Source organism: Muscardinus avellanarius, assembly GCF_963383645.1.
Source record: "Muscardinus avellanarius genome assembly, chromosome: 2".
Taxonomy (NCBI): domain Eukaryota; kingdom Metazoa; phylum Chordata; class Mammalia; order Rodentia; family Gliridae; genus Muscardinus; species Muscardinus avellanarius.
The window spans coordinates 148,847,874-148,872,631 of NC_137787.1; the positions used below are offsets into that span (position 1 = coordinate 148,847,874).

The 24,758-nt window shown below is 37.6% G+C and overlaps 1 protein-coding gene across 1 annotated transcript in view; it reads left to right on the forward strand.

Annotated features, from left to right (window-relative positions):
- VWA8 (von Willebrand factor A domain containing 8) overlaps positions 1-24,758 on the forward strand; it is a gene marked incomplete at both ends in the record, with an annotated part of 383,297 nt that overhangs the window by 119,653 nt on the left and 238,886 nt on the right. The window contains 2 exons of the mRNA XM_080688771.1: positions 17,665-17,833; positions 20,059-20,136. Of these exons, the coding sequence (XP_080544897.1) occupies positions 17,665-17,833; positions 20,059-20,136 (247 nt within the window). The remainder of the gene's footprint in view (positions 1-17,664; positions 17,834-20,058; positions 20,137-24,758) is intronic.

Sequence of the window (24,758 nt, forward strand, 5' to 3'; positions counted from 1 at the left end):
AGTAGTTTCTCATTTTTGCCTTACAAATTCAGTTTTGGCCTTGTTTTGTGTTCCCTCTCAGCAAAATAAAAGCTGGGCTCATTAGTAACTGGGCATACTCTCCTAGAAAGTCATCAGTATTACTGGGGGAGCCACCTGATACCACACTACTCATTTATGGCCTCCTTCCAGAGATGTGACAGCCAAACACAGTGGGTGAAACTTGACTGGATTGTGAAGCAGGAAGCAAAATGAAAATATCTGTGAAAGTTAGAAAAGTTTAAATGTGGACTGTGCAAATACTACGTGATACCAAATTAATAATAATTGTATTAGGTCCCACAATGGTATTGTAGTTATAAAAGGGAATATTCCTATTCATAGGAAATGTCTGTTCTGATACTTAAGTCATAAAGTAAAAAAAAAAAAAAAGCCTGCAACTTCTACATGTTTCAGGAAAAAACAAAACAAAACAAAAATACAGGTACATGTGTACAGAAACCACAAACCAGAGGAAGAAAAGAGAAAGAGCAAGTTAAAATGAAAACACAAATATGGTAAAATCTTAGGAACTGGAAAATTCTAGGTAAAGGTTATATTATTGTTTATACTTATTCTTTTTAATTTTCTGTGGACTTGAAAAACACCCCAGTGAACTGTTTGAAGGAATTTTCTTTTCAATTACATGTTATACTTTCCCTTAGATGAGGTTTGGCAAGTAAAAGTTATTTTCCATCTCATTACATTTCTATGGATATTTAACATGATTAGAGATTGGTATGTTAGGAAACTCCTCATCTTGTAATCTGACTCTCTCCCTAAAGGGCTTGCCTCCATATTTAAAACAAGAAATCCTCCAAAAGATAATGAAGTGCATTCATTATTGAGTTTACACTTTTAGCAAAATTTTTCTTAAAAATTTCCTCGCAAACTTTCCTCAAAGGGGATGTGTTGAGTACCTTACTATCTCATGTGTAAGTTATTAAAATTTTTATTTGATTACACTGCTGTTTATGCTTCTGAGATGTACATTATCAAATTTGAGTGTTCAGGGAAGCCAGTTATAAAAGATCCCTCTCATTTCATATCAGCAGTTGATAACATGCAGCCTTTGGACATGATTTGCATGTGAATTACCAGTCAGGGAAGAATTTGTATTCTTTTTCTTTTTTTTCTTTTTTGTTTTTTATTGGTACATTGTATTTATACATCATAATGGGATTAAAAAAAAACTTGTGTGGGCATAAATGCATACATCACCCAGCCAGCCCCCACCCAGTCCCCACCTCACTACCTCCCCATCCCTCCCTCCCATTTTTGGTTTAGTGGTTGACCTTGATATGAATAAGTACATCATGCACTTTAAAGCATTTCCCTCTCCCCACCTCCTTTCCCCACAGTTAGGTTGTCTTATTTGCTCCTCTATAGGATCTCTTTTTTTACCTGAAGTTCCTCCTATTACCCCATTCACCCTAGATTTCCCATTCCTTACTTTCTGTGACTGATTAATCTCACTTAACATAATGTCCTCAAGATCCATCCATTTTCCTGAAAATACCGCAAATGTATTTTGTTTTATGGCTGAGTAAAATTCCATTGTGTACATATCCCACAGTTTTGTAATCTATTCATCTGTTGATGGACATCTTGGCTGGTTCCACAATTTGGCTATGGTGAATTGTGCAGCTATGAACATAGATACACATGCATTAGTTTGGTTTCCTTTCTTTTGGGTAGATACCCAGAAGTGGTATTACTGGATCGAATGGTAGATTTGTTCCCATTCTGAGGATTCTCCATACCGTTTTCCAAAGTGATTGCAGTAATTTGCAATCCCACCAACATTGTTTTAGAGTTCCCACTTCTCCACATCCTCACCAGCATCTGTTGTTGTTTGTGTTTTGAATGATTGCCATTCTAGTTGGAGTTATGTGGAATTTCAGGGTAGTTTTGATTTGCACCATTTTTTCATGCATTTATTGGCCATTTGAATTTCTTCTTTTGTGAAGTGTCTATTTAGTTCACTTGCCCATTTTTTGATTGGGTGATTTGGTTTTTTAGTGTTGAGTTTCTTGAGTTCTCTGTATATTCTAGATATTAGTCCTCTAGGTGGCAAAAATCTTATCCCATTCTGTTGGCTCTCGATTGAGGTTCTTGACAGTTTCCTTTGCTGAACAGAAGCTCTTTTCAGTTTTATGCAATCCCACACAAAGAGGCTATCTTTTTTCCAGTGTATGTTTTTGGTCCCTTTGTCAAAAATCAATTGGCTGAAAGTATGTGGACTTGTTTCTGGGTCTTCTATTTTGCTCCATTGGTCTGTGTATCTGTTTTTGTGCCAGTACCATTTTGTTTTGATTACAATGGCTTTGTAGTATAGTTTAAAATCAGGTATTGTGATTCCTCCTGCATGGCTTTTGTTGCTGAGAACTACTTTGGCTATTCTGGGCCTTTTGTTATTCCAAATAAATTTAAGGACTGATTTTTCTATGACTGTGAGGAATGATCTTGGTAGTTTAATGGGCATTGCGTTGAATCTGTAGATCACTTTTGGAAGTATGGCCATTTTGATAATATTTCTTCTGCCTATCCATGAGCATGGAAGATCTTTCCATCTTCTAAGATCTTCTTTGATTTTTTTTCAGTGTTTTATAATTTTCTTTGTAGAGATCTTTGACCTCCTTGGTTAAGTTTATTCCTAAGTGTTTTATTTTTTTGTGGGAGATCCTGAGTGGGAAGTGTTTTCTGAATTTCTTTTTCATTGGGTTTATGGTTGGTGTACAGAAAAGCTTCTGATTTTTTAAGACTGATTTTGTATCCAGACAGACACTTTGCTGAATTTGTTGATCAGTTCTATAAGCCTTTTGGTTGAGTTTATTGGGTTTTCTAAATATAGTATCATGTCATCTGCATCTTGTCTAAAGGGACTTCTATACATTTCCTGAACCTCGTGCTCTATGTTTGGAAATTTTTCTGCTATTATTTCTTTGAAGATATTATTGAACCCTTTGGTTTCACTTTCTTTTCCCTCCTCTATGCTGATAATTCTGAGGTTAGCTCTCTTAAGAAAGGTCCATATTTCTTCAATGTCCAATTCCTGTTGATGAGTTGTTTTTTCTATGTTATGAACTATGTGTTCATTCTTGGAGTGATCATCTTCAGATTTTATTGTCCATGTGGTCTATTCGATTGTTTATAGTTTGAATTGATGCCTTTACTCAATGATTGCATCCTTTATTTCTTTCAGAATCTCTCTAAATTCTTTTCTAAAATCCTGAAATATTTCTGCAGTTACATTTCTAATTTGGTCTTCTGGAAATCTCTGCATTTCTATGTTATCGGTTTCTGTTATCGTGGAGTTGTGGGAGTTCAGTGCTCTGTTGTTGTTCCTCTTGCCCATGATTTCAGAAGTTTGTACCTGTTGGTTTTGGTAAATTTCTTTCAGCCTCTAGGTGTCAGTTGGTATATTCAAGGGTGAGTTGTGATCAACAGTGAAGGTTAAGTAAGGAGGGAGGAAAGGGAGTAAATGAAACAATAGAGTGAGGTCAGATATGGTTGAATAGTATGAGTATATGAGTATATGAGTAGTATATACTAGAGATTAGAGATAGTACCAAATGTAGTAAAATTCTAGTAACCATTGTATAGTTTCTGGTATTGTGAAACTAATTGGATTCAATACAGGACTAGGGAGAGAGAAAAAGACAAAAAAAGATAGATGAGAGAGAGTAGAGTAGGTTTGTACAAGGGAAGAAGCTTGGGCGAGGATTTGGCATGAGGGTTAAAAAACAACAAAAACAAATACAGCAAAACAAAAATCATAAAAACAAAACAAAAGACCCTCAAACTTCTTCCAAAAACAAAAAAAAACCCCAAAAAATCAGATATTCATACACACACACAAAAAGAGTGAAAAATCCCAAACAATCCCCCCAATGAATTGATGCAACACTACAAACAAATTAGCAGTCTCTCTCTATGTAGATACTGATTGCTATGGTGACCTTTCCCTCTGTGAGTCTGGTTCTCTGAGTCTTTTCAGTCTATGCAGATGGATGATATCAAGGGGATTGGAATTAATATTAAGTGAAGGTCACCCTCCACACTTTCCACAGACTTGGAGCCTAGGTCGTTCCCTGCCTCTGTTGACAGCGTATGCCTCTGAAACCAAACTCAATGTACGAGTCTCAGTTATACACAGCTCGGGCTGGGCTATTCTGACCTCTTCCTCTTCCCCACAATTGGAATGTCTGTGGTATTCCCAACAATCCTGCTCGTTGGTTTAGAGTTAAGCATAAGATTCCCCCTTCACTTTCCACTGGTCTGAGCCTGAGTCAGTCTGGGCTTCTGATATGATCAACAGCAGATCCCACTCCCACTTTCTCTGGGTTCTTCTCCAGGTTACCAGGACTTCACTTATTGTGCTCTGGATCTCCGGGGGTTGTGGTTATCTCCACTGCCACCGCTCCTACCCTGAGTTGTATCGCAAGGTCTCAGACCAAGGGAGTTTGTCACAGCTGCGCCAGACTCTTGAGGTTGCTGGGCTGGGGCTTTTTCTCAGGGAACTGTGATAAGGGTGTAACAATTTCTGCCACCCCTATTCCTGCATTGCCTTGAACCACAAGAACTCAGACCCAGAGAGTTTATCAAAGCTGGTGCAGTCCCTGCAGATGCAATCCTGGGATTTCTCCTGGAGGGGACGCCATTTCACTTATGATTGCATTGGCACTCCACTGGCACTTTCACTGGAGCCTTCGTGGGTGTGGTTAACTCACTGGCTTGCGGGCAATATGGTGTCTCTGCTACACCCTCGGTAGTAAGGCTGGCATATCTCCCTTCTGGTTTGAGCTCCATTCTGAATCCTTGGAGACGGTGATGGGCTTAGTCACTGAAAATTTTAGCTTGTTTTCGCACTGAAAGAACTGCTAAATTACATCCACCTGGACTGCTTCTGGTCGCTTCAGCTCCTTATGCTCCCTGGACTCTGCTTCTGTGAGTCAGTCATGGTGGCCTTGGCGGGGCGGCCCTGCCGCGGTGGGCCGCTTTTTTTTTCCTGCTTTTTAGATTATTCTAGTGTTCCTTTTTTCTGTCTCCTGTATTTATAGCTTTTATTTCTCTATTGATAGTAGTTTCTGACTCTGTAGGGCGTTATTTTTGCCACTATGGAGATCTAGTGTCAGCAGTGTTGATAGTCGGTCTTCATCTTCCTCCAGATCCAAGAGTTTGCATTTTGAGAGAGATGAATAACTCACAGCAAGCCTGTAGTTTTCCTCAGGACATTAGAAGTATTGTACTTGTCCCCAAATATCTAAAAAGTGACAACTCTTTCTTATGAAAAGAACCCAAGTTCTCCCTCATGGTCACAAGCATCTTTACAAATGAGAACACCTTCAGGAACAGAGTGGCCTTGAGCATCTTGTTCAGGTTTGGCTCACAGTCCTGATGGTACTTTCTTCTCAGAGTTTCCCACCCCCATCACTCTCAGTTATGTCTCTGCCTCATAAACACAAACCCAGCTCACCTGTCTCCAAGGGTCACTCAAAATTGAGAGAGATTAGCAATGCTTGCTTTCCTTCACATACTTTTAAGTTTCTGACTATCAATGTTAAACAAGAATGCAACTTGAGCCAGAAAGAGTTTTTCAAGGCATTTAATGATAAACCCCAGTCACTTGTCATTGAATCTATGACAGTCTCTCATTTAATATATCTTACTCCACAAAGGCTATCACTTTCAACTCTTAGCTGTTTCTTTTGGTACTGTGTTACTCAGCTTTGTTTCTCTGTGACCAAAACACCTAACAAGGACAACTCAGGAGGAAACGTTTTATGGCTTAGGGTTTCAGAGGTCTCAGTCCATGGTTGCAGGTCCTATTTCTTTGGGTGTGAGGTGAGGCAGACTCATGGAGGAAGGGTGTGGGGGAAGAGAGCTGCTCTACCCATGGCATCTGGGTCATCCACTCAACTAACAATGGAGGAATACACTGATGAGGTCAGAGCCCTAGTGATCCACCCATTTCTCCAAATCCCACCTGTGGACATTGCTGCCCTGGGGACACAGGAGACATTGACATTGACACATGGGACACAGGAGTCCAGCTCCAAACCATAATAAGTATTTACCACTACATCACCAAACAATATGCTTTTATTGGTATTTATTTTCCTTCCATCCATCCATCCATCCATCTATCCATCCATCCATCCATCCATCTATCCATCCACCATCATAATCATGTTGGGAATTAATCCCAGGGGCATTCTACCATTGATCTACATCCCCAGCCGTGTGTGTGTGTGTGTGTGTGTGTGTGTGTGTTTTGTGGTACTGGAAATTTATTTTGTGGTACTGGGGATTGAACCCAGGAGCATTCTACCTCTCAGCTACATCTTTAACCCTATTATTTATTTATTTATTTTTTAATTGAAACAGGGTCTCACTAAGTTGCTGAGACTGGCCTCAAATTTGAGATCCTATCTCAGCCTTCTAAGTACTGAGATTACAGGCATGTGCCACTACCTAGCTTTTAGTCTTTATTTTCAGACTGTATCTCTAAGTTGCTGGGCTGGCCTCCAAGTGTGACCTTTTGTCTTATCTCCTGTTTCATTAACATTTCATAATTTGTTTTAAAATTTAAGAATTACCGATTGATTTCCTGCATAGAACATTAAGGTTTAGTTCTTTGACCACCTCTATTCTTACTACATTGTGCATCATTCTATCCCCTCTTATTCCTAAAACGTTATATAATTTTGTTTAGAACTTTGTTCAGTTTTTACATGATGATAACAATGCATCATGGAAAAGCTGTATACCTGAGCCATTTTTAATATACTGTACTTATTTTGTCTTCATACATACATTTTGGCTTTTCTAAAGTTGGTAATTGCATACATATGAAGAGTGATAAATAGATAAGTAAATAATTATAATGCACTTAAAATGCTAGAATAAAGGTCTAATAATGCTATGGGAACACCCAGGAAGAACAGATCTTATTTCCTATGTATGTATCACTTTCTCATCGCAGACATTTCCCTGCTGTCAAAACCTCCACTCAGCACATCTAGGTATAATCCTTAATGTATCATTGATGTGTGTCAGTCTCATCTTTCTCCCATGGTGTGTTCTGACAAGCTGTATCTCTTCGAACTCATGGCTCCTGTGTCATCTTACACCTCTTTCTGCTCCTGCTTCCTGGGTCTCCTGTGGTCTGTCTTTCTCCTCTCATTATTTAAGATGTATGTTGGGCCTCCTGAGCTCAACTTCTAATTTTTGTTTCTTTTCTCTCTTATGCCTGTCAGTTTGTTTGGCCTTCATTAATTTTTCAGAGCCAAGACATTCTAACAGTGATCTGGCTATCTTACCTAAGATATTTCTGCCAGTCAAAAGCCCACTTCTTTTCCTTATTAATGTTTTTCCTTTGTACCCCCAAACCAATATTTTCTTAAGGTTGTAAGTATTTTCTTTATTTTGTTGTTAAATGTAGTCATGGTACAGAATCATTTTCATTCTGATGGCATAGGATACTAGTAAATCTCTTTACCTTTTCCTGGTTAACCTTGATTTAATTTTGGTAAAGCATATTTGTTTTTATGAGAATATATATGTTCTCTTTTACAGTTATAAAGGCTTAGATTCTTCTGTGTACACTGGCAGTATGACTTTCAGGGCTATGTTTATTGCAAAATGGCTTTATAAAAAGAACACATTACAGTATTAAAAGGAATAAATTTATACTCAGCAAGGAAATTAATTTATATCTTTAGTTGTCTTGTGAGTAAGATCCATTGTCTAGCATGAATTGATCTGATACACTGTGGGTATTTAGAATGCCACCCTTAGAATTAGCATTTGAAGCTGGGCATGGTGGCGCATGCTTGTAATCCCAGCATTCAGGAGGCTGAGACCAGAGGATCAAGGTTTGCAGACAGCCTTAGCTACTTAGTGAGGCCCTCTGCAACTCAGTGAGACCTGGTTTCAAAATAAAGAATAAAAAATAGGGCAGGGGGTGTAGCTCAGAGGTCTAATGCCCCTGGGTTTCATCCCCAGACCCGCAAAAAAAAAAAAAAAAAAAAAAAAAGAAGAAGAGAGCATTTGAACTACAAATTAGAAACTCATGACTCAAATTGTCTATACTTTCTCTTTTTTTACCCCCCTATCCTTTCATTTCTATACTTAATCACAGAACTGAAGTTCAGCAAAGTGACTCTGTAAAGTATTTGAACAAACTTCTTTTATTTTACTTTTATTAATGCTGTGTTTCTCTGTGGAAGATTTTAAGGTAGAGAAAAAGGTCAAAGGTAGAATAAAAAGGAAGATTTGTGTTTTGTTACTAAGGGAGAAGGTTATGAGTGGATGAGAGTAATTGTCAGGAGCTGTGTGTTAGTCTCAGCTGCCTGTTGTACAGAGATAAATAAATCTATCTCCAGAAGACCAGGATTCCAACGGGAGTAATACTTCCTGACTTAAAAGTTCTCATTCCAACTATACCAGTTGGGTGATTCTGTTGAACTTGAATATCATAAAAGTTATCTATGGTATCTGTCACTCTCTGGGCACCCGGAACGTACCCAGTTAACTTTTGTTTATAGAATGATGATAGATATGACTGCTTTCAAAAAGTATTGTTATTGATCATTATCGTTACTTCATTCTTTCCTTAAGGTTAAATGTTTATTGAGTGCCAGCTCTAAGATAATATCACTGCCTTCTGTGATATACCACACCTGAAGACAGATATGTAAACAAATAATTACAATGCCAGTTTTATTTATTTATTTATTTATTTATTTATTTATTTATTTATTTATTGCTTGCAATAATGGGGATGGAACCCAGGGACATTCTACCTTCAAGCTGCACCCCCAGCCCTATTTTTTATTCTTTATTTTGAAACCAGGTCTCACTGAGTTGCAAAGGGCCTCACCAAGTAGCTGAGGCTGTCTGCAAACTCGATCCTCTGGTCTCAGCCTCCTGAATGCTGGGATTACAAGTGTGCACCACCACACTGGGCTCCTTCCTTTTTATTCTGAAAGAGAGTCTCACTAAGTTGCTGAGGCTGGCTGACTTTCTTTCTTTCTTTCTTTCTTTCTTTCTTTCTTTCTTTCTTTCTTTCTTTCTTTCTTTTTTTGTGGTACTGAGGGTGGAACCCAGGTACTTTTCTACCTTCAGGCTATACTCCCACTAAGTTGCTAAGAGCCCCACTAAGTAGCTGAGGCTGGCTTCAAACCTGTGCGGTCCTCCTGTCCCAGCCTCCCAAGAGCTGCGATTATAAGCGAGTGCCACCACGCCTGGCTCACAATGCCAGTTTTAAATGTTGGAGTAGAAGCCTGTACAAAGTGCTGTGAGAACACAGAAGAGGAAGTGACTAGTTACGATGAAAAGTTTCGGAATATTGTTTAAGTTGGTATTTCTCAGGTTTCCTCCTAAGCCTTTTCTTCTCTTTAAACAGTCTCATCATTCTTATATCCTTATCTGTCAATAATACACTGAGCATCCCTCAAAAGCTCTTTCCAGTTTAGTTTTCTTTCATCATTATTATTATTATTATTATTATTATTATTATTATTATTTTGGTGGTACTGGGGATGGAACCCTTCTACCTCCGGGCTACACTCCCAGACCTATATTTTTATTTGGAAACAGGGTCTCTTAAGCCAGCGCGGCTGGCTTCAAACCTGCGTGATCCTCCTGTCTCCGCCTCCCAAGCGCAGGGATTACAAGTGTGCCCCACCACGCCCGGCTTTAGTTTTCTAAGTGCTTAAAACTACTAGATATCTATCCTTAAGTGTCCCAGAGAAATTCTGAGCTAATTTCTACAAATCTACTATTACTTTTGAGCTCCTTAACTTAGTGAATAGAAGCACTACCTCTCCTCACACATAGCCTAGACATTTATAGTGTCTTGTCCAGAGATTTGATCACAACACTGTGTAATATACTTCATTAGTCACGATCACGCACAGAGCCTGGGGCCAACATCTATTCATGGCTGCTTTTGCTGCCTCATCGTTTACCTTTCAGAAGTGAAGCCAGCTTCTGCTGTTGGTTCAAGAGCCACCTCCTCCAGGAAGGCTTCTCTTAATTTCCTCTACCTCTCTCCAAGGCCAAAGCAGACTTGAGAGCATTTTTACCCCTAGACTCAGTTTGATAAATTCAGATACCTGGTTCAGCTTCCAGGTAGCAACAGTTTTCGTAATTATGTTTGGCAAGACTTCTTTGCTTATAAGTAACAACAACATTCAAATTGACACAAAAGGAAATTTATCAGTTTCTCATATGTAAAATGAAGGACAAGGATGCATTTGGACCTTAGGAAATGACTAGAACTCAGGACTCTGATGTTGACAAGACTCTCTTGCTTCTGTGCATCATTCCTTTTATTTCTAATGTCAAAATGTGTGACACAGAGTAGATTACTTAGTAAATATATTTAAATGATTCAATAAATCTTAACTTTGGATAAAGTTTAGAAACATTAGGTAAAGGTAATTATTTATTTATTTATTTATTTATTTATTTATTTATTTATTTATTTATCTTGGTGGTGCTGGGGTTCCTGGAAACCCTTCTACCTCCAGGCTACATGCCCAGACCTATTTTTATACTTTTTAATTTGGAAACAGGGTCTCTTAAGCCAGTGCGGCTGGCTTCTAACCTGCGCGATCCTCCTGTCTCCGCCTCCCAAGCAAGGGGATTACAAGTGTGCGCCACCACCCCCGGCTTCTTTTTTTATTTTTTGAAACAAGGTCTCACTGAGTTGTGAAGGGCTCCCTAATTAGCTGAATCTGTCTGAGAACTACAATCCTCCAGTCTCCACCTTCTGAATGCTAGGATTACAAGCGTGCGCCACCATGCCGGTCAGGTAAAGGTAATTTTATTAATACAGTTTTAGGTGGCCTTCTGGTCTAGCAACATTTTCTTATATAAATCTACTAAATAGAAATATTTTGAGCCAGGCATGGTAGGCTGAGACAGGAGGATCACATAGTGAAGCTCTCAACAACTTAGTGAGACCCTGTTTTCAAATAAAATATAAAATGGGTGTGAGAGTGTAGCTCAGAGGTAGAGGCCTCTGGGTTCTATCCCAAGTTCAACACAAAAAAAGAAATATTTTGATGCCCTTTAATGACAAATCTTGTAGCATAGTGTCCCATAATTAAAAGCTATGACCTACCAACTCTTTCAACTTGATAAGAAACCCAATTCTAAATACTTATATTTGGCTCTCTGGCAACCTTTATTGTTTTCTGTTTCTTCTCTGAGAACATATACCTTGATCATTTCCAAAACACTCTGCAGGTTTTTTGCAGATAATTGTGGATACTTGGAATGCTTGGACACTTGGATACTTGGACGTGGTCATTAGAAATAGTATGATGGTCACACACACCAGATACCAACCACACCTGCAGTTTTTGCAGAAAATAAGGACCAAAATAGAACTGCTTCCTTTAATGAGAAAAACTTATTTTGGGGGAAATAAAGAGTACAAATACTACAGGCTGCTAAATGTGTCCCTTCCTGCTGATGGCCAAAGCACAGCTGAGAAGGTAACATTTTCTCTGAGTTCCTAATGGTTCATTTCACGAGGAAAGAGTGAATGGTTATTTTAGAGAAGCCGTAGAGATTAGTGGCCTAGTCTCAGTTGCACTTAGATGTGCACCAATATTTTTGTATTTTTATTGAAATTTTTTATATTTTTTCTGAGTATTAAACATTGAAAACAGGTTATAGCCTCTAAGTCTTTATTGTTTAGTGATGAACCATATTTGTATGTTTGAGCACAGTCCTTAATAATGTAGATCATCTGGACCCCTTTGCTTTTACCCATGTACAATGACAATTAGGATCTAAACATTAGCTCCTACCCTCCCAGAAACTTCACCATTTATTTTCAGCAATTAGGCCGAGCAAATTTTTAACAAAATTCAAAATAAAAATTCAACATAGGATTGGATGCTTCTAAACAATCTAAAACAAACTTTAAGGAAATTTTGATTTAGACAATAATCTTGAACATGTTTGTGGTCAAGGAACAGTTGTTTTTAATGGGATTTTATTGGTGCAGTATAGTCTCATATCATAATGTAAATCATGTTGACAATGACATGCATGCACACACTTGGTACTTGCCCCCTCACTCTCCCCATGTCCCCCTCCCAATACAGAATACTGAGATTGATATTGGTATATTCACATATGTACACATAGTTGATGATTGTATTCCATTAATGAGCCTCAGCCTTCTTTTTCCCCTTTCCTTAGACCACGTCCTTAGCTCCACTGAGGATTCTCTTCCATTATCTGGAGTCCCTCTGGTATCCCAATTACTCTCTAGCTTGAGCATTTTAGAGAAAACATATGGCCCTTCATTTTCTGTGATTGGCTAATCTCACTTAACGTAATGTAAGAAACAGTTTTAAATCCTGTGTCTGTGAAAGACACAATTGCTTACTGTTATATGTTCTGAGTTTGTCTTTTTTATATAATATACCTCCTCTCATAAAGTCATTCAAGACCAGATTTAGACTAGCTTTTGGGTCAGAGACCATAATCTTCAGTTCTTATTACTTACCTTGGTTTGACTTGTCACCAAAGGGCTTCAAAAATTATCTTGTAGTAGTGGTTATTAACAATAGCAATACACATTTATTTGTTCAGTGTATGCTTTCTTCCAAGTGTTACACTAGATCTTGTATGGTATAAAGATGCACAAGAAAGGTATCCATGCAGTCAGCTTTATTGCAAGGACAAAAAGGGAAATATGGGCTGTGTACAAGAACTATATAATGGCAAGGTTCTAACATGGAACCTTTATGTTATAGTATGGAAGGCCAGTTTCAAAATCTTATTCCAGTCCATGATTTATGCCATTATAAACACCCTCTATATCATTCTTTCAAGCTCCTTAATATTACAAACTAAATAAAATGTACCATATATTCCTTTCAAAACACTAGAGTTTATTGAAGCCTTTCTTTTCTATTTTTATTAAAAGTTTTGTTGAGGTATAATTGACATGTAGTGAACTACATATTTGAAACATAAAGTATGACAGTTTTTGATATTTATATGCTTGTGAAACTGTCACCACAATCACAATAATAAGTAAGTCTATCCATAACCTCAAGAGTATCTTTAGACCCCTGATAATCCCTCCCTCCTGCCTTTCTTGCCTTCTTCTCTCATCCCCAGATATCTTCTGCTTACTATATATAGCTTATATTTAGATTCTAGAGTTTATGTAAGTGGAATCACACAATCTTCCTGCTGTTTTTCCTGCTTTCTTTTACTCAACCTAATTATTTGAGATCATCTATGTTGTATAGCAATAGTTTGTTTAATTTTGTTGCTGAGGGACATTAGAAAGTATTTTACTCTCTAAAAGCTTATACTCCAAAACGTATTGATCCCAATATGCTTATTTTAAAAATTTAATCTTTAAAAATGCCTTTTTCAGCACACCAAGTGCTTTGTGCATATCTATCTCTATCATTCAGAATTTCATTATGATATATGATTACAGTGCACCAAAAGGAAGGAAGGAAGGAAGGAAGGAAGGAAGGAAGGAAGGAAGGAAGGAAGGAGGAAGGAAGGAAGGAAGGAAGGAAGGAAGGAAGGGAGGGAGGGAGGGAGGGAGGGAGGGAGGATTGTTGATTCTGTTATGGTTAAGGATGTTACAGTGAAAGATGTTACAGTTTTAAGATGTTTGTTAGACCCCTGGAAACAATTCCCCTCAAAAAAAACAGCAGGTTCTTGTCCTGAGCTAAGAGTAAATATGCAATAGCCCAGACTCTTGCTGAAGATTTAAAGGAGTTTATTAAAAAAATAGAAATACAGAAAGCAGTTACAGGGGATGTTTCGAACAAAATCACCGAAATACAAAACCCGGCATAGTTTTTATAGACATAAGGTCCTCCATCTTTTTCTATGTAACTCTGACATAGGTAAAGTCCCTCCCCTTGATTTTCTCGCTGAACTTTGGTCTCTGCCCAGATTTCTCCTTCCTTGAAGGTCCATCCTACCTAGATGCCATAATTAAACCTGTCTTTAGAATGAGGAAGTCCTAGCTGCCCTTCTTTTCCACTTGCTAATTACATTATAATAGCTGCTTGATTCCTGGCCAAACCCAGGTCCTTCCCCAGGTCTGCCCTTTTCTTCTACAAAATGATTTTTGAAATATATATATATAATCAGAGCTTTCTCAAATCCTCCTAGGCCATTCCCAATACTGGTACAGATTCCATATAAAAAACATCTTCAAGAATATTCATGAAACTATGATAGTGAAAGACTGGAATGATCATTAATGGGTTAATAAATATCCATATTGGGAAAAATCTCTTGTTTTTAAAATATTTAATCCTTATAAAATAATATCTATTTGACTGAGGTTAGGCCATGTGTTTCATTTCACTTGTTTTGTTGTTGCTATTGTTGTTAAATTCTAGTAAAATTAAACCCAGCCTTGATTATAAAATTTTCATGGTGCTTGTTTTCTAATTTTCAATGGTATATGACTTATTTAGTCTTGGCACTGAGTATTCACCATGTGTCTAGGTCCTTAAAGCACTTAGCAGATTCTTTACTCTCTAGCTTTCAGACTTGGATGACCTAGCATCAGGAAATGACTCTCCATATGACCTATTCTACAAAGAAGCCTTTGGGAAGAACCTAGAAAACAGAAAGGTCTTCTCATCCTGTTATTCAGTAGTTTGGTGACTGTTTTTATCGTCAGCATACACTTCTCTGCCCAGTGCATCAGCTGACTCAGAAACCTTCCTCTCCAAATTTAGCCAGCACACACAGGTTTCTTGTGAGAGCCAAGCTAAAGAGCAGCCATAGACAATGTGTGTCCCAAGCAATGAGCATCACCTTTTTTCCATCCAAGCCACTGAGCTTTCTCTTATTGTAATTGTTTCTCAAGTCTCAACCTTATAGGTCAATGTTGGTATTTGCTTCATGATCTGTGATTTAAGGATGTGAATTGGGCTTCCTCTTTTAGCTTACCAGTTGAATTTATTTTTTCTTTCAAGTTCTGGAGTGAATCCAGGCTCTTCTACCACTGAGCTACATCCTAGCCCTTTTTATTTGTTATTTTCAGGCAGGTGTACCAGTACTGGGAATGGCCTAGGAAGATTTGAAAAGCTCTGATTTTGTGTGTGTGTGGGGGGGAGTACTGGGGTTCCTGGAAGCCCTTCTACCTCCGGGCTACACTCCCAGACCTATTTTTTATATTTTTCTATTTGGAAACAGGGTCTCTTAAACCAGCGCGGCTGGCTTCGAACCTGTGCGATCCTCCTGTCTCTACCTCCCAAGCACAGGATTACAAGTGTATGCCACCACACCTGGCTAGCTCTGATTATTAATAGATATATTTAAAAAATAATTGTGTCAAAATGGCAGACCTGGGGAAAGAAAGACTTGGTTTCGGTTTCAGTCAGGAAGCAAACAGCAATTGAAACTTAAATTAACCTAGCTAAAGGTAATTAGCAAGTCTGTAGGAGAGGGGAACTAGGACTGCCTCATCCTTATTCTAAAGACAGGTTTACATAATAATTGGATAATCTAGCTAGGATGGGAGGAGGGGTCAACCTTTGTGAAAGGAGACACCTTGCCGGGGGAGGAACCTTACAGGGATGTTTACTAGTCAGAATTACATGAACAAGATGGAGGTCATGTAAAAAAGTCTGGTCCACGTGTTGTATCAGGGTGAATTCATTCGAACCACCACCCCCTATGCCTGAATGGCATGGGGCTGTAACTATCATCTGTATTTCTATCTTTTTAATAAACTTCTTTAAATCTTCAACAAGAATCTGAGCTATTGTATACTTATCCTTAGCTCAGGACAAGAACCCGTGGTTTTTCTGTTTTTCTGGTTTTGGTTGTTTTTGTGTTTTGAGGGAACTTGTGTCTGGAACCCTAACAGAGGTCCTTGGGGATACTTTCCCCAAGACCATATCATCCCAAACTGTAACAACAGGGTCTCACAAAATTTTTTAGGCTGGCCTCAAACTTGCGATACTCTACCCCAAGCTCTAAGCCATTGGGATCACAAGGTGTGCACCACTGTGCCCAGCAGCCAGCTGGATGCTGACTTTGCTCATTTCCTGATTTGCTGTTCCTATCTCTCCTAAGTGAGAACTACATCTCCAGCTTTAATTTTATGCAGCCAAACCAGGCCCTGTGTCTCCTGTCTTCTTTTGTCCCATTTGGGAATCAGAAGGATCAAAGATAAATCCGACATCTGTTGCTGAGCCTTCAGGCAGCATGAACCTGAATAGAGCAAGCCACTTAACCAAAGTAGAAGATGCAATAACCTGCCTCTTCAGCTTTCTGATCTCAGAATTATCCATGTCCAGTTTCAGTTATGTGACTGTCTAATTTCAAGTGACACTGAGTGCCCATGCTATCCTCAGGACCTGCTGGCACCATCCCTGTTGTTATTCTTTCTTATTTTGTCTGAACAGCTTTTTGGGACAGTTCATTCCCCAGGCCTTGCTGGAACATCTGTAAATTAGCCTTTTTAAAATTTTAATCTAGAGAATTGAAATTATATCTGGGAGCTTTTATGAATTCATTCAAGTCTTCCATATGGCCACTTCTAAATTTGCTTTTCCCTAGTTTACAAATTATGATATAGATTCTAAAATTATAGATCATGCAGCCAGGGGCTCAGTGAACCTGCCCACCATCTTGGATGCACTTGCTCTCATCAGAACTCTTCAAAAAGTCCTCATTTGATTCTTTACACACATGTCCTACCTCCCAGTATTAGCTGCCTAGTCACTTACTCTTGAGTCCTGGTGTGGTAGGTAATGGTGAATGCCAGTGTCATAATAGAATATTTTTGTTTTTCCGAAGATCTTGACAGGTACTTGAGCTTTGTTTCTCCTTTCCCTTGACAATAACTATTTTACCCTCTAAAAGCAATATTTCTGCTGGATTTTTTAGTATAATTGATAAACACTAACATCATACACATTGATTAGAACATAATAAAGTGTTTCTACTCCCTTATCCAAAAACAACTCAGATTATTTCATTAACCATAAGAAGTCTTCCTTTTTCATCTGTGTCCTAGAATAGTTATATGATTTTTCAGATTTTCTAATAAAGAGTTTTAAAGAGATCACGTAAAATTTACAATGTTGCTATAATAACTACTAAAGAGTAAATTATGTAAAGGTCCAGTTTTATTTACCTTTTTTAGACCCAGATATTCCTACATTTTAAATTTAATCTAAGCCTTTATTCTGCTTAAATTTCCCTACCATGCTTCTTGGTCTCACTATGACTAACATAGAGTGTACTCCTTGTAAGACAAGAGATTTTTAAGGATATTTTAAGTAAATAAAGAGGATCCAGGTAATAAATATAAACTGGATGAAATTTTATTTCAAGGGACTATATGAAAAATTTGTTGCATGTATAATAACATTACAAGCAGTGTTGTGTGAGGGCTATATGTTTTACAGCATTGATTAGCAGTAGCTGATTATTGCATTTTTCTTAATCATAGCATCTTGGGATGTTCTGACTTTTTAAAAAACTCATCCTTTGCATAACAGTTTGACATTAATAGAATAATAGGTTTATTATTGCCTAGGCTTCATTTACCATGACCTAATTTCTAATATGAAAGATTATGTTTTCTTTTTTTTTTTTTTCCTCATTTAGATCCATTTTTCCTATCCACCCGTCCTTCAGAATCATCGCCTTGGCAGAGCCTCCTGTTATTGGAAGCACAACACAGCAGTGGCTGGGACCAGAATTCTTAACCATGTTCTTCTTCCATTACATGAAACCACTTGTCAAAAGTGAAGAAATCCAAGTAATTAAGGAAATGGTAAGAGTGAGGCCAGTGGGAGCTCAGCATCTCTAAGCTGTTCTGTTTTTAAGAGACCCCAACACACTGGAGCAGAGTTTGACATTTTGGCTTCTCCTCTCCATTTTTTCCAAAATTTCTTCACATAATAGTGTACATCAGTGGCTCTCATACTTTAACATATTTCAGAATCATTTGGAGGCTTTTTAAGACATGGTTTTCTGAGCTCCAACTCCTTAGTTTTGGAGTTGGTAGGTTTGAGGTGGTACATGACAGTCTGCACTTCTGAAAAGTTCTCAGGTGATGCTGCTGCTGCTGTCTGAGGACTACACTCTGAGAACCACAGGCCACACTTCTCTACCCTCACCTAGAGGCAAATTTGAAATTCCTTTTATAGTCAGCCAGATGTGGCTATTTTAAGTTCTTACTGTAAAGAAAGGCCAGACATTTCAGTTCTGTAGATTTTGTAGAAAACACTAAGTAGTCCAGGCCCCTTAGGAGTGTAATAAATCTTACATTCATCTGATTAGTCATTGGGTGGCTTCTAGTGTGTGTGAGCCTTTATTTCAATGTTTTTCTCAACCAAACATTGTGTTTAGCACTTTCAAAGTTCTAGGGTTGCTCTAGTCAATGTGATAGCACTAGCTGCATTAAATAAAAAAACCTTAAAAACTCAGTTTCTCAATCGCATTTCAAATATTCTGTAGCCATATGGGGCCTGTTGGCTACTGTATTAGCACAGATAAAGAAATTTTCTATCATCACAGAAAGCTCTGTTGGACAATGTTGGGCTAAATATTAAACATTCACTTTTTACATAAATGCATTCATCCACCTTGAAATATCAGAATGAGTTGATTAATTTTACCTCCTGTTGTAAGCATGGCTGTGGATAAGGGTTCAACAAATTGAGTTTAAATGTCAGATCCACTACACATTAGCTTCTCATCTTGGGTAGATTGTTCAGTCATAGTTTCTTCATCTGAACATGGGGACAAGCTACTTCTTATATCACAGGATTGTTTTAAATAATGAGGTTAAGTATTTATGGAACAGAATTAGAATTTTTAAAAATTCTAGTTACTTAAGTGACCAAGAAGCCTGAGCGTTATACTTTCAAAATGGTTACATTGTGCCAGTCTTTGTTTTAGCATCTCTTTCTAATCTTTAAATTAAAAATCTAAAGTTGTTATTGCTTAAGTAAAATTTCCTATAATTGAATTGAAATTAATATTTAATTGTATTAGTTTATTATGTTTTCTCTCATATATGGAAGCTATAGAGAAAAATAGGAAAGAAAAGGGATTTCCAATAAGTGAGGAGGGAGACCAGTAGACTAGTAGAAAAGAACTGGGAAAGGGAGGTGGAGAGGCAAAAAGCGGAAATAATGAAGGGAACAGTTCAAATAATGCTCTATCCATATACGATGATTTCGCTACCAATCTCACTAACATGTATGGTGAGGGAGGGGGGCGTGGGTTTGGATCCTGAGGGAAACACATGAAATGCTGTGGGCAATATGTTTGTATCATTTGACCCTCACGATGATGCATAATTACAATTGACCAATAAAAGTATAAAAATTTATCATAGTTAAAAGCAATCAATGTGTATTATTTGGCAACTATTTTCCAGAGTTTATTGATATGTTGGTCATGACCCTCAAGTATGTGTTTTAAAAGTCCTAGAGAAAAATAGACACATTGATCATCCATTCTTTATACAGGAGCTCTTTATGTCACTTATTAGCCATATAGTCTCACACACACACACATTCATTCATATAAAGGTTTATATATGTGTGTATATACATATTTATTATGTATGTAAATGAAAGTTTTCTACCAAATAAAAGAATTTAGTTTTAGTAAGAAAATGCCTAAATCATAACTTCAAAAATCACACTGAAACTATAAAAATAGGAAATGAAGAGATTTTCATGAGTACACTGTATACCAGTTTTTAATTGGGTTAGTTATTCAGTTTTATCCTGGTACCTAAATTGTATATGACAAAGAGTAGCTTAGTTTTTATTTGCTTGGTTTTTCAAGAAAAATCAGGGCTTCAGTGTTCCCTGAGAAGTTTAATGAGCAATCTTATTCATGAGTAAAACATGTAACCAATAATCAGAGATTTTCTGAACCCATAATTCTAACATTATTTACTAAGTAGTCATAATTTCTGTTTAATTGCTCAGATATTCAAATTTATTATTTCTCTTTTTCTTTAATTCTTCCATAAAATAGGTCCCTAATATATCACAGGAAGCTTTGGACAAATTGTTATCATTTACACACAAACTCAGGGAGACCCAGGATCCAACGGTAAGTCTAGGCTTTTCCACAGGATTTTTCTATTGTCAATATGCTGTTGGTTTGAAATCTCTTGTATTAAGCTGATATTTATATTTCTTTTCCTATGTCTTTCCTGTGAATATGCTCAACTTTGGGTTCAGTGATTTCAATATTTCTTCCAGCTCTTTATGGCTCATGTCAGAGAAAACAACGTTTAGTTTCAGAAGAATACTTGGGGTTCTGTTCCCCCATCTCCTTCACTGAACAACATCATCTATTCTTCAAGTCCTGTCTCTGAGTTAATGCCCATGTCTCTCTCTTTCTTTTAGTGTATTTTTGGGTGCAGGATACACATGCAAGTTTGTGGGGGTCTTTTGTTTGTTTGTTTATTGGTGCATTGAAATCATACATCTTGATGAAGTATGATATAGGCATGCATGCACACAGTACTCCTTGAGCCCTCTCCCAGTTCCCACCCCATTTCCTCTCCCTCCCCACCTTCCTGTGCTCAGCACAGTCATCATGTCCATTGAAGTGTTTTCCTCATTAGTCTTCCTCTCCCCTCCTGTCTCCCTCAGTTAGGTCCCCTCCTTTACTCCGCTAAGGTTTCTCCTCCTTTGCCTGGAATCCATCTCATGTCTTGGTTTCTCCCTACCTTTCACACATGAGGCAAAATATCCAACCTTTCACTTTTTGTGACTGACTGCTATCACTTAGCATAATGTTCTCCAGTTCTACCCATTTCCTTAGAAATGACATAATTTTGTTCTTCTTTATGTGTGAGTAGAGTTCCATTGTGTATATATCCCATAATTTTATAGTCCATTCATGTGTATTTATCTTCCATTTCTAACCTCTCTTTTCTGATTGATTCTTTGTATTTATATCACAGGATAGCAATGTTGGAAAGATAAAGGATTGTCTTTCTCTAACTCTGTGAGTTTCTGTTCTCTTATGTAAAATGGGAACACTGTCATCTACTCATAAAAAGGTTGTGATGATTAAACATAAAAATGCATATAAAGAATCTCCTCCTTAGTAACTGCTTAATAAGTGTCAGTTTATTTCATTTTTCAATTTGATGTTTAAGATTACTCTACTTAACTCTTTCCACTTTTATATTATTCATGTTCCCAATTTAATTTCCTGACTTTGTTAATCACCTACCTACCAAATTACCTAACTTAGAAACCTTTAAGTCATTGTTTGTTGACTCCTTGTTTCCTGATGTCCTTTAATTTGGAGGCAAATCTCACCAGTTTGGCATCTTGAGGTCACATCTCTACTCTTATCTATTGTTGATAATTGTTCTGGTGTCAGATTTCATAATCTTTCTCCTGGAATTGTGTTATTTCCTCTTCACTGCCTTCTTTACCAATAATTCATTCATCACAGAGTCTCCCACCACCATGGCTGTTTTAACAAATTACCATAAATTGGTAGCTTAATAAAAATGAAATGTTATTGCACACAGCAAAAGTTTGTAGTCAGTGTTGCTGAGCCAGAATCAAAGTGTCCAGGCAGCTAGGGAGGCTCTCGGAGAGAATGTGCTCCATGCCTCCTCCAGGTTTTGGTGGTTGCTGGCATTCTTGGCTTGTGACTTCCTCATGTCAGTCCTGCCTCCATCTTCCCCAGCATCTCTCCTCTGTGCATCTGTGTTAGATCCCCCCTTCACAATGGTACACTGGATTGCATGAGGGTTCACCCAAATAATCCAGGGTAATCTCTTTTTTCAAAATCCTTACCTTAATCTTATTTGCAAAGATAGTTTTTTTTTAAAGTAATACTCACAGGTTCCAGAGATTATGTAAGACTGACATATCTTTCTTGGTGTGTAAAGGAGGACAAAACCATTTTTCAGCTGTCAGAGTTCTCCTGTTAATTACCTCTGGGACCTCATCTCCAACTTCTTCCCCCTTACTTGTTCTTTCAACGATACTGATTTCTTTGGTGTCTTTGAACACTCCAGTGCCTGCCTCAGGGCCTTTGCCATCTGGTGCTTCCTCTGTCTAGATGGCTCTTCCTCAGAGAGCTGTATGTTTACTCTCACCCCCTTCAGATTTACACAGATGCCAGATTTTCATCAAGTATCTCCTGAAACATGCTATTTTATAGCCAAATTTGTTACTTCTCATTCCTGTCCCTCTGTCTGCCTTAAGACTCTTCAGAGGGCTTCTGACCTTTGAGCATATGTAAGACATGTTTTACCCATTTGTTTTTTTCTATTTGCCCTCTCTTGGGTTTTAGATGCATGGTAGTGGTGGCCTTTGCTTCTTTTATTCCCTTTGGTATCCCTATTGAATAAATGAATGAATGAGTCTTCCATATTGTTCTTGGAAAGGCCTTTCTCAGTCTTTTTCCTGAGGGAGTTCATTTTCTTTGCCCATAGATTTAAAACAACTTGCTAAGCATGCCTGCTGAGTTCCAGCTGAATCTAAGCTGCTTTCCTAGTCTCGTTTCCTGCAGTCTTTCTTGAGGCACTCTTAGCTCAACCCACATGTAGCTTCTTGCAGTTTTTGAACTCCAGCACTACTTAAAGGTCTCGACTTCAGTAATGCCTAGCATGTGCTTTCTCCCCATCCACTTGTCCCTCAGGTTCCCTATTCTGGCAGGTCTCTCTCAGCCCCTTACGTAGAAGTCTATCTTCAATCTGCGTTCAGGTACATGATTCTGATATTGACCTTTTGTAGTTGTGTTTATTTTTATCTCCTCAATTAGTATTTGAACTCCTTGAGTATGGCTTTTGTTCGTTATTTTATTCCTACTTGCTAGCAAGGTACCTGACACATAGTAGAAACTTTAAATATTTAATGAATGAATGAGTTAATAAATAAATTGACTAAATAATTACTAACTTATTTACAGACCATCCATCCCTAGACTTTTTTTTTCCCCCTGAGAATGTTACATTTTTATAAAAGATAATTCTTTAGGAGGAAGAAATGGAAACCCTTCTACCTTTGGGCTACACCCCCAGACCTATTTTTTTTTATACTTTTTTATCTGGTCTTTTAAGCCAGCATGGCTGTCTTCGAACCTGCGTGATCCTCCACCACACCTGGCAAAATGGAATTATTTCTAATAATTTCTGATGAGATCTTTTATATTTTTCAGCATGGTACTAATAATCATTGCTAATATAAAAATTCCTTTGAGGTAGTTTTTTAAAATTACATAGCCATTGTAACCAAGGGAATGTGCTTCACATTCTCACCCTCCTTTCTACAGATAAAACTGTAGTTAAAAATTTAACATTTTAAGTGTTTAATACATTAAGAATTTTTAAATTACACTCTCAATTTTTAATTGATAGTATGAAAGCAGAAATTATAAAACCCTTTATATAACATGTAAATGGCTCAACATAAAGCCTGTTTTTGATCTTTTTTAACCACTGGATTATTACTGTAAAGTGTTTTGGTGCTACTACTGAAAGAGTTGCTGTTCTTCAAATTCATGAGAAATTCCCACTGATCGCTGGAATAAAACGTGAAGCCTGGACTTAGTGTAATGCTTACAATGAAATTAGAATGTTAAACCCTGTAAAGTTATCTTAGGGTTTGAGAAGACTATTGACATGAGAAACCTCTGTTTAGAGTCAAAAGATTTGTCCAAGATTTTTCATTTTTCCTAGACATTATGGACAGGGAATTCTGAGTCACCTCTAACCTTAGATACATCCAGCCATGCTGACTAAATCTTATCCTCAACTCTTCCTTCTTTCTCAGAATCAGTGAGAAGTGAGAAGTGCTTTGAGGCATTGGCTATGTTTCTTCTCTCCATTCTTGTGGCCATCTTACTGTAGAACTCTTTTTATAGGCAGATTAATGAGGTAGCCTTCTGTTTTCATTCTCAGTTCTCTCTGTCCTTTGGCTACTTTATATACTGCTATGGATTTGAGTTAGAAATTAGTCCAGAAATCATTTGATTCTACAATCATGTTGCTGCTTTGCACATAACCAAGTTCTGCTGTCTTTAGGAATAAGGTCAAACCTCTCAGAGTGTCATTTTCAGGTCTTTGTCGTTTGAGAGCAAGCCTTCTAGCAGGCTGTCTGTGGAGCTGGGCTGATGTCCTCACATCCTACATGTATCTATATTCCTTTCACTGTCGTGCTTTTGTTCATAGTTTTTCTCCTGCTCACTTGAATATTTTAAGCCACTGTACTGTTGTCAACTGTCCCACTTATTTTAGCATGAAATTATATGCTGTTTTGAAATATAATGTATGGTTTCTTATATTTAAATATTGTCTCTATGTCTAGAATGAAAATTTATTGAAAAAAGGATGGACCAAATGTTTTCTTGTGAATGAATTCTTTGAAACTTATAATGTGTTTTTTTAAACAGGAAATAAAGAGAATATTTTATACAGGGTGGTTATGTTCCCAACCCAGTCTCCAAAGGACTGTTTAACCTATGTTGTAGCTGAAATAATAATACTAATAACAATGGAGCTGGGAAATATACGAGGAATGAGAAATCAATTCACTTTTCTTCTTTGAGACTCATAGAGATGACCTTAGATAAAACTTTTAAACAAGCAAGTAAATGTGCAATGGGTCTTTGACACTGTATTAGTGTTTCATTGCCATGACCAAAACATCTGACAAGAACAACTTAAAGGAGAACAAATGTATCTGTCTCATGGTTTC